General features: G+C 41.4%; 1 protein-coding gene across 2 annotated transcripts in view; it reads left to right on the top strand.

The window, feature by feature from the left end:
- The window catches only part of DGKI (diacylglycerol kinase iota), a 368,375-nt gene that overhangs the window by 208,736 nt on the left and 144,058 nt on the right, over positions 1 to 15,581 (top strand). For both annotated transcript variants that reach the window (XM_041002016.1, XM_041002017.1), the window contains exons 11-12: positions 3,875 to 3,957; positions 5,911 to 5,971. In XM_041002016.1, coding sequence (XP_040857950.1) covers positions 3,875 to 3,957; positions 5,911 to 5,971 — 144 coding nt within the window. The remainder of the gene's footprint in view (positions 1 to 3,874; positions 3,958 to 5,910; positions 5,972 to 15,581) is intronic.

Consider the following 15,581-nt stretch of genomic DNA (forward strand, 5'->3'; position numbering starts at 1 on the left):
TCGCCTCCCCGTAGGAAGGGCTGGTTAACTCCGCATTCCAGACATGGCTGATTATCAAAGTAAGGAGGACGTCAGCTCATCTCCGAATTTGAGCCTAGTGACTCTGGGCACTCCTGCCTCTCCATACGCATGTCTGTCACAGCACTCACCATGTTTTAATGAATGTATGTGCTATTGATGCTCTTCCAGTAGATTCTGAGCTTCTTGGTGCATGCATGGACACAGAGTAGATGCCTCATTCATATTTATCAATACTGTTTCTTTGGGATTGTGTGAAGCCAACTTGAAGTAACTTTTTTTAAAAGTTTATTATTTTTTATTGGAAAGTCAGGTTTGTAGAGAGAAAGATCTTCCATCTGCTGACTCACTCCCCAAGTGGCTGCAATGAGACAGAGCTGAGGTGAGGTGATCCGAAGCCAGGAGCCAGGAGCTTCTTTTGGACCTCCCACATGGATGCAGGGTCCCAAGGCTTTGGGCCATCCTTGACTGCTTTCCCAGGCCACAAGCAGAGAGCTGGATGGGAAGTGAAGCAACTGGGACACAAACTGGCGCCCATATGGGATTCCAGCACATGCAAGGGGAGGGCTCTAGCCACTGTGCCGAACCCTTGAAATAACTCTTAAATTCTTCCTCCTCTATAATCTAGTTAATACGTCTATTCTATAGTAAGGTACCTGATACACAGCTGTATGTTTCAGTCATGTGGGAGTTAGAGGGTTCTTAAAGAGATGGATGCATTGTTTGAGCTGGCCTGTTTCTGTCTCCACAACTCTCGTTGTTGTTTGTGTTTCTCTGTATGGGTAATACCTAGAGCTTCATTTTGACAACAGGAACACCTCTGTCTTGCTCGTGCATCTGTTTTTGTTTTTAACTTGTGTTGGTCACTTAATATATGAATGAATAAATCATGTTCGTGTTCCTCTAGAAGAATCTAGTATTTTCTGGAAGATTGGGTTTTGTTATAATCCCTCTCCTCCAATACTCGGATCTGGGCATGTTTTCATATCCCCTGGGAATACCCAAGACCATGGTATTTAAGCAAGTTTGGATATCAATGAGGTATCCTTGCATACCAGCAGGCACATGTCATGATGGATGTATAAGTGACTTATTCATTTAGAGAAAATTATATTCTTGCATAACAGTTGCCGTTTGGCACTTGGCATATAGCATGTGATAATTATAGGAGAGTTTGAGATTTCTTAGTGAGCGCTACTTTTGTAAATGACTGAACAGGCTTCGTCCTTCCATTGAAAAATAAATTACCAGGAAATTAGCGTGTCTCAAATCATTCCGTTTTATTTCATGAGTCACCTCTGTGGAAGCTGCGAAGAAATTTATGCGATAAGGAAGAACAAAATTAACACGACGTATTTGAATGTATGAGTCAGATATTTTTTCTCCTGCTTCAATGATTGATTTTTTTTAACTGCCTCCGTAAGAAATCCTTACCTTTTATTGTTCGTGAATATCATCTTTTGAAGAGATGATTAATTTTTTCGGAGACTGAATCGCATTATTCCTGAACGGCGGCTCTGGCAGGGTAGCCGTCCCTCCGGAGTTTAGCGTCGCACGTTTCCAACAGCGTAGATTGCACTTGCCGGTTAACCTGCAGTGGAAATGGAGTCGCCTCGAGTGGTGCGATACACAGTCCAGCAGACTTATTAAAACTCATTCTTTCAAAGTGCTCCACTCAGCACAAGTGAAAAAAAAGGAGCCAATCTAAGGCCGTGTGGACATGGAGATCTTTTAAAGAACGTGTAACTTGAGAAAAGTAATCATTCAATGCTTTTTTTTTCTTCTTGAAAAGTGTTAATTACCCAGCATTGGTGCATAACAGGGGAAGCAGAAATTGACATACATGTTTTAATAGTTCAGGAAATAAAGAAGTAACTCACGACAATGATTTATACTGCCCCTAAGATCTAAAACTGAAAAAAAAATAATTTTCCTGTTTTACAAATTGATTGGTCTTTAAAGATATATATATAATTATATATATATAATTTTTTTTCCCATTGGAAATACATATATATAGAGAAGGAGAGATGGAGAGAATGGAGAGAAAGATCTTCCTGCAGGTTGGTTCACTCCCCAAGTGGCCACATGGCCAGAGTTCAGCCACTGTAAAGGCAGGAGCTTCTTCCGGGTCTCCCACACAGGTGCAGGGTCCCATGGCTTCGGGCCATCTTCTGCTTTCCCAGGCCACAAGCAGGGAGCTGGAGGGGAAGTGGAGCAGCTGGGATATGAACCAGTGCCCGGAAGGGATCCTGGCGGATGCAAGGCAAGAAGTTAGCCACTAGGCTATTTCCCCAGGCCCTTGGTTGGTCTTTAAAATGATCCTTGTATTATTTGTTAAACATAAAAGATTATTTGAGATAATCCTGAGCAACGTTCCTCGGCAAGGCCTAGCATCAGGATGAAGGAAAGTAGTCTAGTATTAGTAAATAGTACGTATCGAAGTCTGTGTTTGTATCTGATAGGAAGCAAAATATGTCATTTTGTGAAACAGAAGCATTAGTTGTAAAATTAAGTATCGAATGTTGTTCCTAAAATTATAGCAAGCACATGACAAGGCAGAACTTGTAAATTACAGGTTTGGATGATATGTAGAACAAAAGATCTACATTGGCCTCTGTAATAAACGGCATAATGATGTGGTAATTGCAAACTGTTCTTAAGCCCTCACACTGCCAAGTGTAATTTAATGAATAGATAACCCGGAGAGCAGAAACAAAGGGTCTAGCATTTACAAAGGGCTCCTTGTGTCTCTCACTGTGCTAGGAGCACAACTACTGCCGGTTCATTTAATTAACCCTTGTAGGTAAATGTTTCTTTAATTTTATACACTACATTTCTATAAGATTATAAGTATTTACGATTACCCAATAGAGCGTCCACGTTAGTTGGGACTCACACCTCACGTTACTTCTCCCGTACTGTGATGACTTGTAACAATAGAGTATTAGTCTATAAATTGAAGGATGTTCTAGTAGAAATCAATCAACTAATTAAATATTTGAACAGTTGATAAAGTGGGACATCCTGCTCAATTATAAAGTTTGTTGGCATTGCTAAATAAGGAAGAGGCTTCTTTCATTTCTTATTTGCAAAATCCACAATAAGAAATGATCTCCCAAACTAGTTGGTGTATGCTATAATTATTGTGCTATAGGTGTCATGGTTACTTAAAAAGTTTCAAAAATATTAACGCACGGGTGAAGTTTGTAGCTTAAACTGATAGGAATTGAAAAGTTTCAAAGATTGTAATCTAGCTAGTAAAGTCTTATTTAGTATATACCAGGTTGTATGTATGTAATATTGTATATGTTTTTGATATATAATGTTTTATTCAGAGTATATATACAATTACTGGGGCCCTTTGCTTCTGTTGGGAAAAAATATTTCAATAAAACACACTTAGCTAATGCTGCTCATATTTCGTACTGTACAGAAATAATAATATATACAAAATATAAAAATTAATATTAAACTAGATAAGCTGGATAATAATTTCCTCATGAATTTTCATAAATTATGAAATTAGAAAAATAACAAGTAAATATTGCTTATGAAGCACTTGCTGCTATGTTCTTCAAATAGAATTAATTGCCTTACTCCTTGCCACAAGTGTGTGATCTAGTTACTGCTGTGTCCATATTATGGGGAAAAGTGGCTGAGTATATGGAAATTAAGATACTTTCCCAGAGTTAATAGGTCGGACAAACATCTAACCTGGTCATTTTCTCTATATATATCTCCAGAACCCCGAGTGAATACTTTTAACAGGTATTATCTTAGATAAAAGAATTTCAAAAACTTTATGTGAATAGCTAATATTGCGAATTTTTTTTCCCTATTTTTTCCTTTACAGGGAACTAAAGTCTTGCAGATGTTCATGTGGTACCTGAATCCACGACAGGTCTTTGATCTTTCTCAGGAAGGACCCAAAGATGCGTAAGTCCAGAAAAAACTCCCCTGGTCCGTATGTGTTTCAGGCAAGTGAGAGGAACCTTCTCCACTCCATTATCTGATCACCTTGAGAAGCGCCATCTGCTTTCTCCCTGGGCTCTCCTCCCTTTAAAGTGTCACCTGATGTCGCCTGCTATTCGCTCAGGATTGGCTAACTCACCCTCTCCTTGGTCAGCTCTGAGTACATGGGGGGCGCTGCTCGTGTGTGTGCGGCTGCTGCTTGCGCACAGTAGGTCTGTGGGTTGACAGAGGATGTGGTCATTAGGCCTGCACGTGCAGCTTTGGAAAATAAATGAGAACAGGACTGTTCATGCAGGCGGTCCTGCTTTGCTGGCAACATTTGAATTGTGCATTGAAAGATGCAGAAGTTGGTTATTGAGTATAACTATGGAGTCCCTTTTCTGAGCTTTTCAGAAATCGACATAGAGGTGATCCTACAGAGTGAGACAGTGTGGGCACACGTCTGCTGTTGCCTGATTCTGTGTTAGGTTTATCTACACTGCAGTCTGATGTTATTTGATGAGCATAAAATGATAGACACCAGTTCTTTCTTAACAAGTGACAGTTTTAAGAAGCAAAAAAGTGCCAACTCAGATGATATCCAGAGAACTTGTATTTTTGTATAAAAATAGATAAATTGTATGTTTTTAACAAGTGGTAATTTCTGTAATTCTTCTACTCTGTGCATTTCCTTGCCACTAGAGTTTGCTATAACACCCGATTTTTTTTTTCCTTGTATTTGATTTTGCTAAGATCGGTCTGCTTCCCCATTTTGCATCCTCTGAAACGTTTACTTCTGAAACTTTTTTCAGTTTAATTAGAAACTATTTTTTCAGTTTAATTAGAACTTGGTAAACATTTCATAGATAATCATATGGATTTCGTGATAGGACAGGAAATATTTTCAGTAGCACTCCCCATGATACGATTTAAACAGATGATTTTTTTTTTTTTAGAGTACAGTTAGAATAGAATAGCATCCCTTGAGCAATCTCATGCCATTTCCTTGAGAGCCAACGGGAAAGAGAACATTTAATCTCAAGGAAAATGTGAAATCAAGAGCATGGATCTTTCCATTTGGGGCTGGAAGGAGAAGCAGCGGTGGCAATGACTGCAACTGTGGGTGCGGTAGTAAGGATATGGGGAACCTCCTCATTGGCTGCCGAGTGTTTCCTGGGAGTAAGAGTGGAAAGTTGAGATTTGAGAAACATGTAGATTCAGGAAAACCTAATAAAATGTGAGCAAACACTCAGAAGGACTGTTGGTGACCAGTTAATGATGCTTTTTGAATAAGGAGAAGGAAGATGGGGGTAGGAAAGGAGGGGGTAAAAATAAATAAATGAGCATCAGTATGGTTTAAAATAATAGAAATTATGGTACATAAAGCCCTCATATGTCTTTTTGAAAAAAGGTTTATTTTATTTTTATTGGAAAGTCAGATATACAGAGAGGAGAGAGACAAAGAAAAATCTTCTGTCTGTTGACAGAAGTGTCCTTAAGCGGCCACAACAGCTGGAGCTGCTCAAATCCAAAGCCAGGAGCCTGGAATCTCTTCTGGGTCTCCCACGCAGGTGCAGGGTCCCAAGGCTTTGGGCTGTCTTCCAATGCTTTCCCAGACCACAAGCAGGAAGCTGGTTGGAAAGTGGAGCAGCTGGGATTAGAACCGGCGCCCATATGGATCCTTGGCGTGTTCAAGGCCAGGACTTTACCCGCTAGGCTACTGTGCCAGGCCCAGCCTTAATCTCGTCCCAGTATTGACCATGTCTAAACAGTACCTGCTGGCTTGCTCTGATCCAGTCGCTGGTTCATGATACTGGGTTCCTCGTGGTGCTGCATTTCCTCTAATGGACATGTCCCTTGCCTGTTTTGTGCTGTCTTCTTTCCACTCCTGGCAGGGATGTGTTATTTTGATTATATTTTCTTCTGTTTCTTCTACAGGCTTGAGTTATATAGGAAAGTACCGAATCTTCGGATTCTGGCTTGTGGTGGGGATGGAACGGTAGGTTCCTGGAAAGAAAACCCAGTTCTCTCGTTTATTTGCTAAAAGGTCCTGATTATTTTCTTGGTGACAATTCTTTCTTCATTCCCAGTCTTTCCAGTTCCCCCAAATGCATGGGTGTTTCATGTGAATCTTGGCACCTTGGGGTCAGGAAGCATCTTTTTATTATTTTCAATGGAGACAAACTTAATCTGTTTAAAGTATACTCATCCCTTAAAGTATACTCTTTTCTGTTCCAAAGGTAATGCTTAGATCAGATTATTCAAGTGAATGGCATAGATAAAGTCTTTTAAAAATCAAGTGAGCCTATTTTAATTTTTCCTTAATAATTGGGCACAATTATTAAGGAGAAATGTATGATGTATTTCAATTATTGCGTTTTTTTTTCTAGTGACACTAAAATTTCTATTGACTACCATTGGTTTGCTTTAAACATTGTTAATTGGTCTTTTTTTTTTTTTCATTTATTTGATTTCGTTTTATAACACAGTTTCATAGGCTCTGGGATTCCCCTTCCCCCACCCCATGCCATCCCCCATGATTGACTCCTCCACATCGTTGTAGTAGTTCAGGTCAAATCCAGTCATGGTTCCTTCATTACAAGCATGCACCATGTATGGAGTCCAGCATCTTGTTGTCCAAATAAATTCAACAGTTTCCTTGGGAGACCATCCCTGTTCTGAAATTAGAGCCGGCAGAGTATCATCCCGTCCAATGAAAAGCCACAACATAACATCAACAATAATTTACAACATATTTTATTCATTTTTGAAAAAAAGTTGGGCTAAAATTTTATATCCTGGATATATTTATCCTTATTATGTGTTATTTCCCCATTTTGCTTCTACTTATATGATATGCTTAACAGAGTAAGTTATGGAAGATCATGACCTTTAGATTGTGTTGTCAAGGGTATTCGTCCTCTTGCTTTGGAATCGGATATCATAGGACCCAGGATTATACAATGAGTGATTATTTCCTCGGTCTCACTAATTAAAATATTTTATTCTGAAAGTTTATAGCAAAGAAAATAGACATACTTAAGTTTCCTTAACCTATTTTTGTTTGGTTATAGCATTTTTCCTCCCACAATAACAGGTTTCAGCTGTTTGCAGTGTTCATGGCGCGTGAGAGATGTGCTGTGCAGAGGCAAAGAGAATCTGCTGTGTCTCCTCCCTGTCCTAAGGGTCACAGTGACACTTGTATAGCAGAAGGGAGGCCCATCAAAGAAGAGTATAACATGCTTATTTAATCAAGTTGAACCAAGAGCCTTTGTGAGAGCCCAAAGGGCCAGGGTAAATTGTGTGTTTGATGAGGAGTTGAATGGACGTGTACAAATGCGATTATATGAAAAGTGTGTAATCTAAGAGTGATAGACTGAAGAAAATCCAGCCTGGGTGGGTTGTTCAGGTTCTTCTTGCCTCCTTGTGCAGTGCTTTTCCCTCCTGGGGAGATGGGAGAATCTTCTGGAATGAGGGTCTTGTGGTTCATGTCAGACGGGATAGGTCATGACACTGCTTTGTGACGGATTCTTAGTTAGAGCAGGGGAAGGTTAGTGAAATATTTCTAGGCCTTATAGCTCATTTTGGGAGAAAAGACATTCTAGTTTCTATGAACCACCCTGGAGGAGAGGAATTCTGGTTGGTATGGCTCATGTGGGGTTGGCGTGAGAGGCAGAAGAAAGTCAAAGAGAAATGTGTGTGAGGCCCTTCCGATGTTCTTTAGTTAGAAGCACACTGCTTGCCCAGTGCCGTATTTAAGAGCACCGTTTTCTTAGCATCAGCATTACTATGTACTGCTTCCAACTTCCTTTATCAACACATTGCATCCAGAATAGTTTCTGGGGGGTAGATACCTAGCATATGTACTAAGGTGGCTCTTGACTTCAATCATCTTGCTCAGTTTAGAAATCTTCAGATATGACTTCAGCATCCTTGTCACTTTTCTCCTCCTCTGACTCTCTGTAACAGTGAGAGACAGGAGGTACGCCTGGCGTCTTGACTTCGCAGCTCCTGTCTTTACTCGAATCCACATTTGCTACCTAGTAATCCACGAATTCTGCGTATCGTCGTTGCATTGAGTGCTGTGACACCCAGATCTCCTCATGTCCATGGAATAGTGCACTGCACCTGTTCTTCCCTGTCTCCTTCCGCCTCTTTTCTTTCTTTTGTCTAGGCAGCAGGTCTTTGTAGCAAATACTCTTCTAGGTTTTGTGCTATTGAGACATCTTCCATGTGACTCTCAGATGCACCCGTTCTTTACACTGAGAGTCCCAGAAATGATGGCAAGATACATCCCCCAAAAATAAAGGTAGTCCGTGGACAAGGGACTTGGGGCTAACTTCTGAACTGTTTATTTTTTGTCTGTCATTCGGAATGAAAAGTTGGCTTACCCTGTATATTCTGTAAACCTGGTTATACTTTGCTATGCTATAATCCAGTGCTTTGTAAAAAACATAGCAGCGGATGAATGTGAAGCTCTTAATTTTGGACAGAAGCAGAGTTTCTCTAAGCACCCTGATTTATTCATGGGAGGAAAATGCTGGCTTTGGGCAGTGGAGTACGATTCAAGAGAGTCAGGTGTGTATTTGACAGGAAGTCTTCAGCCCTTAGTGAGCTTAACGACCTCAGTAGACGCTGTCAGAATGCTGTTAGTTTAGTGAAAAGTCTCAAGGGGGAAATCAGAAATGAAACTATTTTTGATGGTGGATGTGCTAACTCAATCATTAATTTTTTTTGTTAAATGCTTTTTGAAGTATTTTTTAACATATAGAAATTTTGCATTATGCTGAGAAAAGTTCTTTGGATTTCACTTTGGATACTTGTATCAATAAAATGTACAAGGAGGCAGAGTGATCTGTTGCAGAGTAACTTTTTTGGAGGTGGAGTGGAAGATGTTTATCTGTCACTGTTTTTGTGACTGCTGGTTGTTTCCTTAACCTCTTTGAGACTTTATAATTCAACCAAGGGAGGGAGACGTGTAAATCTGTAAGGGTTTTTAAAAGTTATGCTGTTACAGTAATGAAGACCATTGCTCTTCAAGAGAATGGTAATACAAGCCATGTTTGTGTTTTTAAACTTTGAAGAAGCACTTTGGAAAGGGAAGGTAAGGACCGGCAGGCACCAAGAAGCCACCTCCATCACGTCAGCATCCTATGTGGGTGCTGGTTCAAGTTCTAGTTGCTCTTGTTTCAATCCAGTTCCTGGCTAATGTGCCTGGGAAAGAGGGTGGCCCAAGTGTTTGGGACATGGGCACCCACGTAAAAGAAAAAAAAAAAAAACAGAATAAGCTCCTGACTCCCAGCCACCAACAGGCAAAGATGTAGCCATCGAGGCTGTTGAGCAGGGAACCAGCAAATGAAAGATCCATCTCTATTTCCCTGTAACCCTACGTTTCAAATAAATAAATCCGTGGTTATAAAAGAAAGTAAAAATGTTCAAGTGAAATATATTTTATAGTTTATTTATTATTTTCCAAAATGTTATCATTTGAGAATCCATTCTATAAAAAAGACAGAGATCTAGAGCCACTGATTCACTTTCCCACTGGCTCTGAGGGTCAGGGCTGGACCAGGTTGGACGGCACTGAAGCTCCTTCCAGACCTCTGCCATAGGTGCAAGGTCCCAGGCAGTTGGGCCATCCTCTCGTGCCTTCTCTGATGCATTAGCAGGGAGCTGGAAAAGTGGAACAGTCAGGATTCAAATCAGCTCTGAGAGGAGATGATGGCATCGCAGGTGGCGGCTTTACTTGCTGTGTCACACAGCTCCCATCCTCCCACCCTCCTCATCTTTAATCTTTAGGCTGCCATACAACTTTGCTAATTCAAGGATATTCTCAAACCTTCGTGTTTACAAACAAGAAAGAACCACTCTTAGATCCTGTGGTCAGTTCTCTCCCTCACTGGGACTCTTCTCTATCCAATGCAAACACAGAACCTCCAAAGTAAAACTGATTACAAATGCATTCCAAAGTGCCGCTCCACACTCCATTTCTGGGTCTTCATTTTCCTTCTTTGTTTGTCAGTCTTGCCCTTGTTTTTCCCTTCCTCTCTTCCAGCGGATGGTCCTCCTCTTTCTAGTGCAGGTACTGCAAGGCAGTGAGTGTGTGTCTGCTCGGTGAGAAGACAGTGTCGGCACGCTGCCATCTCCACCCCTTGGGAACCTCTAATGTTAGTACACTGCAGAATGAAAACATTGCTCGGCATGTACTTGGGGAACAGTGACAGCCAAAGCAAGAAACAGACAGCTGGTGGCAGCATTGGCCAGCAGCTGTGGTGCTTGCCTGCTCAGGAACAAGGCGCAGGGCCTGGTATGCCAAATCTGTTTTTCCTGTCCTTCCTGATGAAGGAAGGAAAGGACCCTGCAAGCTAGAAAATGGGGTGGCTCTCAGTTGATGATATTCTTAGCAGCTTTGGTGGAAAACAAATCGTGTTGCAATTCATTGCACGGTGTAAAGTAGCAGGGTGTTGGGAGAGCTTGTGGGTATGAGTTAGGGCACAACGAAACCCCAGCAAGCACAGACCCCCGTTGAACAACCTGCAGGCTTTCAGTCTGCACTCAAGCAACAACATGTTGACAATTACTGCGAGGGGAGATCATCCAGTTGCAGCTTCAGGTCTTTAACCAGTGCTCATGGAGTTGTGTGCCTGTCGAGGCAAGGACATGAATTATGACCCAAGATCTTTTCCTGCTACTGTAGATGTATTTGTGTCCTGGCTTTTGGTAGTCCCCTTTTTTTCTCCAGGGTGGTTTGACTTTTACTGTTCATTGCAGCCTAAAAAGAAAGATTGATTTATTTGTTGAAAGGCAGGGTTACATAGCTAGAGAGGAACAGACACACAGACAAAGGGAATGAGAGACGGACCAGTCACTGGTTCACTCACTGAAGGACCACATTGACTAGAGCTGGTTTGGTACAAGGCCAGGAACCAAGAGCTTCCTCTAGGTCTCTCGTGTGGATTCAGGGACCCAGATCACTGGGCTGTACTCTGCTGCTTTCCCGGGTGCATTAGCAGGGAGCTGGATCCGAAGTAGAGTAGCCAGGATTTGAACCGGTGCTCATATGGGATGCTAGCACTGCAGGCGGTGGCTTTACCCTTTATGCCATAGAGCCTGTTCCTAGAGAAGCTCCTTGACTTCATGGCATCCAAAAGTGTAACTGATTTGCAAACTTGGGACTTGACTTTTCTTAAGGTGGATAAGAGAGAGAAAGAGGAATAAGTGGTGAAATCACAACGCGGAATGCTATTGAAGCATGTCATGTGTGTCAGGTACATGCTGAACAAGGTCCTCATACCATGGGACTTACAAAATAACCCTGAAAAGCAAGTGTTCTTATTACTATTCCTGCTTTACAAATGAGGGGGAGGCTTCAGGAGATGAAGGGCCTTACTTGAGTGACTCAGCAGGTGCAGCAGGCGGGCTCAGTCCACCCCTGCTACCTAGCTTGCATCTTGTGGTCTTCTGAGAAGGCTGGAGGATGAGTAGTAGTAAGGATGTTACTGTTTGGAAGAACAACTAGTCAAGGGCTGCGTGAAGGAAAGCTGCAGGCCCACCCGCCCAAACCACAGAATTTCTAGCCTAACATTGGTTGTTTTTGAGAGATTTTTTTGAAATCAGAAAAACAGCAACAACAAAAACCTGTGTTGGGAAAAGCAGGAGCATTCAATGGTTTTTCATTCAGTGGAAGAAATCTAGAACCATCTATCTGATTTCAAGTGAAAATTAAATCTTCAATTGATTGCTGGAAAAGGAGACAGGATTTTTTAATCCATTTATAAAGCAAAGCAATTGATGATAAAGGAAATGTTTTAAAATTCAAATCAGTTGTGCTTTTTCCGTTCCAGGTAGGCCGAGTCTGATTGAGACAAGAGGAGAAGGATCCAAAGGGCTGGCGGGATCGTTGCTTCATGGAACCTTACTTAGCACAGGGTTTCAGGAGAAATGCTGCCGGCCTTGAGAAGATCAGTGGGACACAGCCCGGGGGGCTCTGACGGAGGCCACGTGTCCAGATCTGAGGACCATTAGAAGGCACAGCATCAAATCTTGGAAGTTACTCATTTCCAAGCCATGTAGAAATTGCTTGCATTTGTTGGGCAATAAATTAATCCCCTAGTTTTAGCATCATTTTAGTGTTAGCATTCCTCATTTCATTTGGAATGTTTCTTTGTAAGGTCACCGTGAGAGTTTGTTGTTTGTTTCTTTGCACTTCTCTCTCTGTGGATCTTTTAAATGCTCTGACTAGCAGTTTTAAATGGCTTCTTGGACATTCAGACCTGGGTAAGACACACAGATGGATCAGTCAACTCATGGGAGTTTGTCAGTTCATGGGAAGTTGGAAAAGCTTTTCCCAGACTGATGCTTTCTGCTATTCTTGCAACCATAGCAGGTCTCACCTTTTCATGAGCCTTGATCATCATTTTCATAGTCCACCTTGCCTCTGTTGTCCTATGCAGCCTCTGCCAGAAGAAACCGTATTCTATGACCCCATGTCAGATAGATGCCAAACTCTATGCCTCTGCTCCTTTAAATGCCAGGAGATGCTCTGATCCTGATCTTTAACTATTTGATGAATTTGTTTTTAGCCTATGGAGACATATATTCCTCCACTCCCATCATTGCTGAGTCTAGAATAGAATGGAAGTTGAAAGTGTACCTACAGGGGTGGATATCTGGCATAGTACGTTAAAAAAAAAAAAAAGAAACTCTTAGGAGTTTTAGATCCCAAATCAGAGCACTTCGGTTTGAGTCCCATCCCCATTCTGAACTCCAGCATCCTGCTATTGTAACCCTCAGTCATCAGAGATGGCTTAAGTCGTTGAGCTCCGATGACTTGGGAGATGCGGACCGAGTTCCTGACCCATCCCTGGCCACTGAGAGTAGTGTGTGTGTGTGTGTGTGTGTGTTGGACGGGGGTGAGATGCAAACCAATGAATAGAGTATAATTCACAGCATCATCCAACCAACACAAGAGACACATATTTCAGCCACATGCAAGAAAAAGCTTTTTAAAAAGATTCTTTTTATTTGAAAGGAAGATTTTACAGAGAGAAGGAGATATAGAGAGGTCTTTCATCTACTAGTTCATTTCCCACATGACTGCAGTGACTAGAGCTGAGCTGATAGGATGCTGGGAGCCAGGAGCTTCTTCCTGATCCTTCCACATTGGTTCTGGGGCCCAAGGACTTAGGCATTCCTCCACTGCTTTCCCAGGCCATAAGCAGAAAGCTGGATTAGAAGTGGAGCAGCCAAGGTAAGAACTGAAACCCTCATGGGATGCTGGCAGTAGCAGGTGGAGGACTAGCTTGCTAGTCTACCATACCAGCCCCACAAAGAAAATTTCTAATTTAAGTCTGTCTTCAAGTAAGTGGATTGACTTGTCAGAATCAACACAGGAGATGACAGGATCATCTCTCAGGTACGTTGTAAAGAGGAATCCTGTTTCCTTCTGTGTATGGGATGGTGAATTGGACTGCTATTGAATTCTGCTGAATAACTGCAGGTCTGGAGGTTCTGGGAGCTGTTTCGTCTGCAGTCATTGATCCGTGGTCTTGACTGTTCTCCGTTTCTATGTCCATTTCACTGACCTTTAAGCTCCCTTCTTGCAGTCGATTCGAGCTACCTTGTGTTTAGCTTGTGCTCTCAGCAGTGCAGGGACGTCAAAAGTAATTTAGCATCTGGCCTTTTGGTGTGTTATCTTCAGCTTCGTCACAGCTGTAAAACAAGAGCTAAAGGCACGCAAATATCCGAAGATTTGTTGCCTAGTTTGGGAGACTTTAGAGATCTGAATTTTTAGTGGACTGCATTGTGGTGAACATTGTGGTGTTCCTGTTTAGAAGTCAAAGAATTTGGGATTTATTGGTGAACAAGTCAGTTTTACAACCTTGGCAGTTATTATTGTGGAGGAGCAAAGACTTTCCGTGCAAGTCAGAAGAACTGGGATGACCCTGACTCTATGATATCCTGTTAGTTCATCCGAAGACAATGACACAGTCCTCTGGATCTCAGTTAATGAAGGCAGACGTGAGCTGTATTTGACTAAGCAGTTCCTAAGGGTTCTCTAGCTCATGTCCCTGGCTCAGGGGCGGTCAGGCCTTCTCCAGATCCGAGCGTAGTCTTTATTTCAAGGTTCACTGCATCATAGTAGTTGACAGCTTCACTCTTAGGGAGATGTCTTTTGGAATGCCAGGCATACTACATAAACAATGTCCTGTTAATGAGGTCACTTGACCTTCCAATCTCAATTTCCCTTAACAGTAAAAGAAAAATGAAAATTACCAAGAGTTCTAAAAATACATAGGGAATCTTCAAGTTTTATTATTGGATATTGTTATTAATCTTTGTGGTTTGCAAATTAAACTTTATAGAAGATATTTATTCACTCGGGGTCTTGGGCTAATGTATTTCTGAAGGACTAAGTGACATTACTGTATTTATACATCAATGTTTTTGTTTTGATAAATTCCCTGAGATCAACCAGTTGCCTTATCTATCTTAGCCTAGTTAATTTATGTCCTTATTTTTTGCTTAGATCTGTGTTTTATGCGTGGTAACGTTCAATGAATCTTCTATAATTTTATTTTCAAAAACACGATTTTCATGCAACTATAAAACAAATGCATGTTGAAAACCTACATAGCTCTTTTTAAAAAGATTTATTTATTTATATTGGAAATTCAGATTTTGCAGAGAGAAAGCAAGACAGAAAGAAAGATCTTCTATCCTCTGGTTCACTTCCCAAGTGGCTGAAATGGCCGGAGCTGAGCCGATCCAAAGGAGCTTCTTCTAGGTCTCCCACGTGGGTGCAGGGTCCCAAGGCTTTGGGCCACCTTCTACTGCTTTCCTAGGTCATAAGAAGGGAGCTGGATGGGAAGTGGAGCAGCTAGGACACGAATCAGTGTGGGTGTCTGCAAGGCGAGGATTTAGCCAGTAGGCTATTGCGCTGAGCCCAGTGAGGAACCTAACAAGAGGGTAAGGCTGATTTAGGAGATTGCAGAGAAGAGCAGTTAGGGAGTTCATACACAAACACTTTCTCTAAACTTGAGACAAAATTGGTTAATGTCCTGTGGGGGAAACAAAGCCATATATATATTTTTTACAAATCACTTTTATTGTATCGTGGCATTGTAGGTATAGGCAAAGGTAGAAAATCTAGTATCGTATTTTCAGGATGTATTTTGCTGTTTCATTGGGAACAGAGCTACATACTGCAACGTAACATGTGTGTCCCTATCAGACAGAAAGTTCTACTAACCTGTAGTTATCCAATTTTTAGGTATCCATATGAAGCAGTATTTTAAGTGTACCTTTGTATTGATACACATATTTCTTTTTTGTTATGATCAAAATGGGGGTAATTATTTTTAGCAGTAACAAGACTTAGCCTGAAGTATTATTTATCTTAGAAAAGATTAAATTTTGTCATTCTACTGTATGAGTGCCTATGTCCTGCCTAGATGTAGGCTAGGCTTCGGGCCATCATGATATTTCATTACGGAGACTGCAGGAATATTTGGAAATACATTACTTATTTCCAGGATGATGTTATGCAGGATAAGCACTTAAAGGAGTGCTTCCATGAGCCATGCATCACATTAAGGCCATCTATACAT

This window comes from Ochotona curzoniae, unplaced genomic scaffold, assembly GCF_017591425.1.
Source record: "Ochotona curzoniae isolate NIBS_2020 unplaced genomic scaffold, NIBS_Ocur_1.0 scaffold_2476, whole genome shotgun sequence".
Classification (NCBI taxonomy): Eukaryota; Metazoa; Chordata; class Mammalia; order Lagomorpha; family Ochotonidae; genus Ochotona; species Ochotona curzoniae.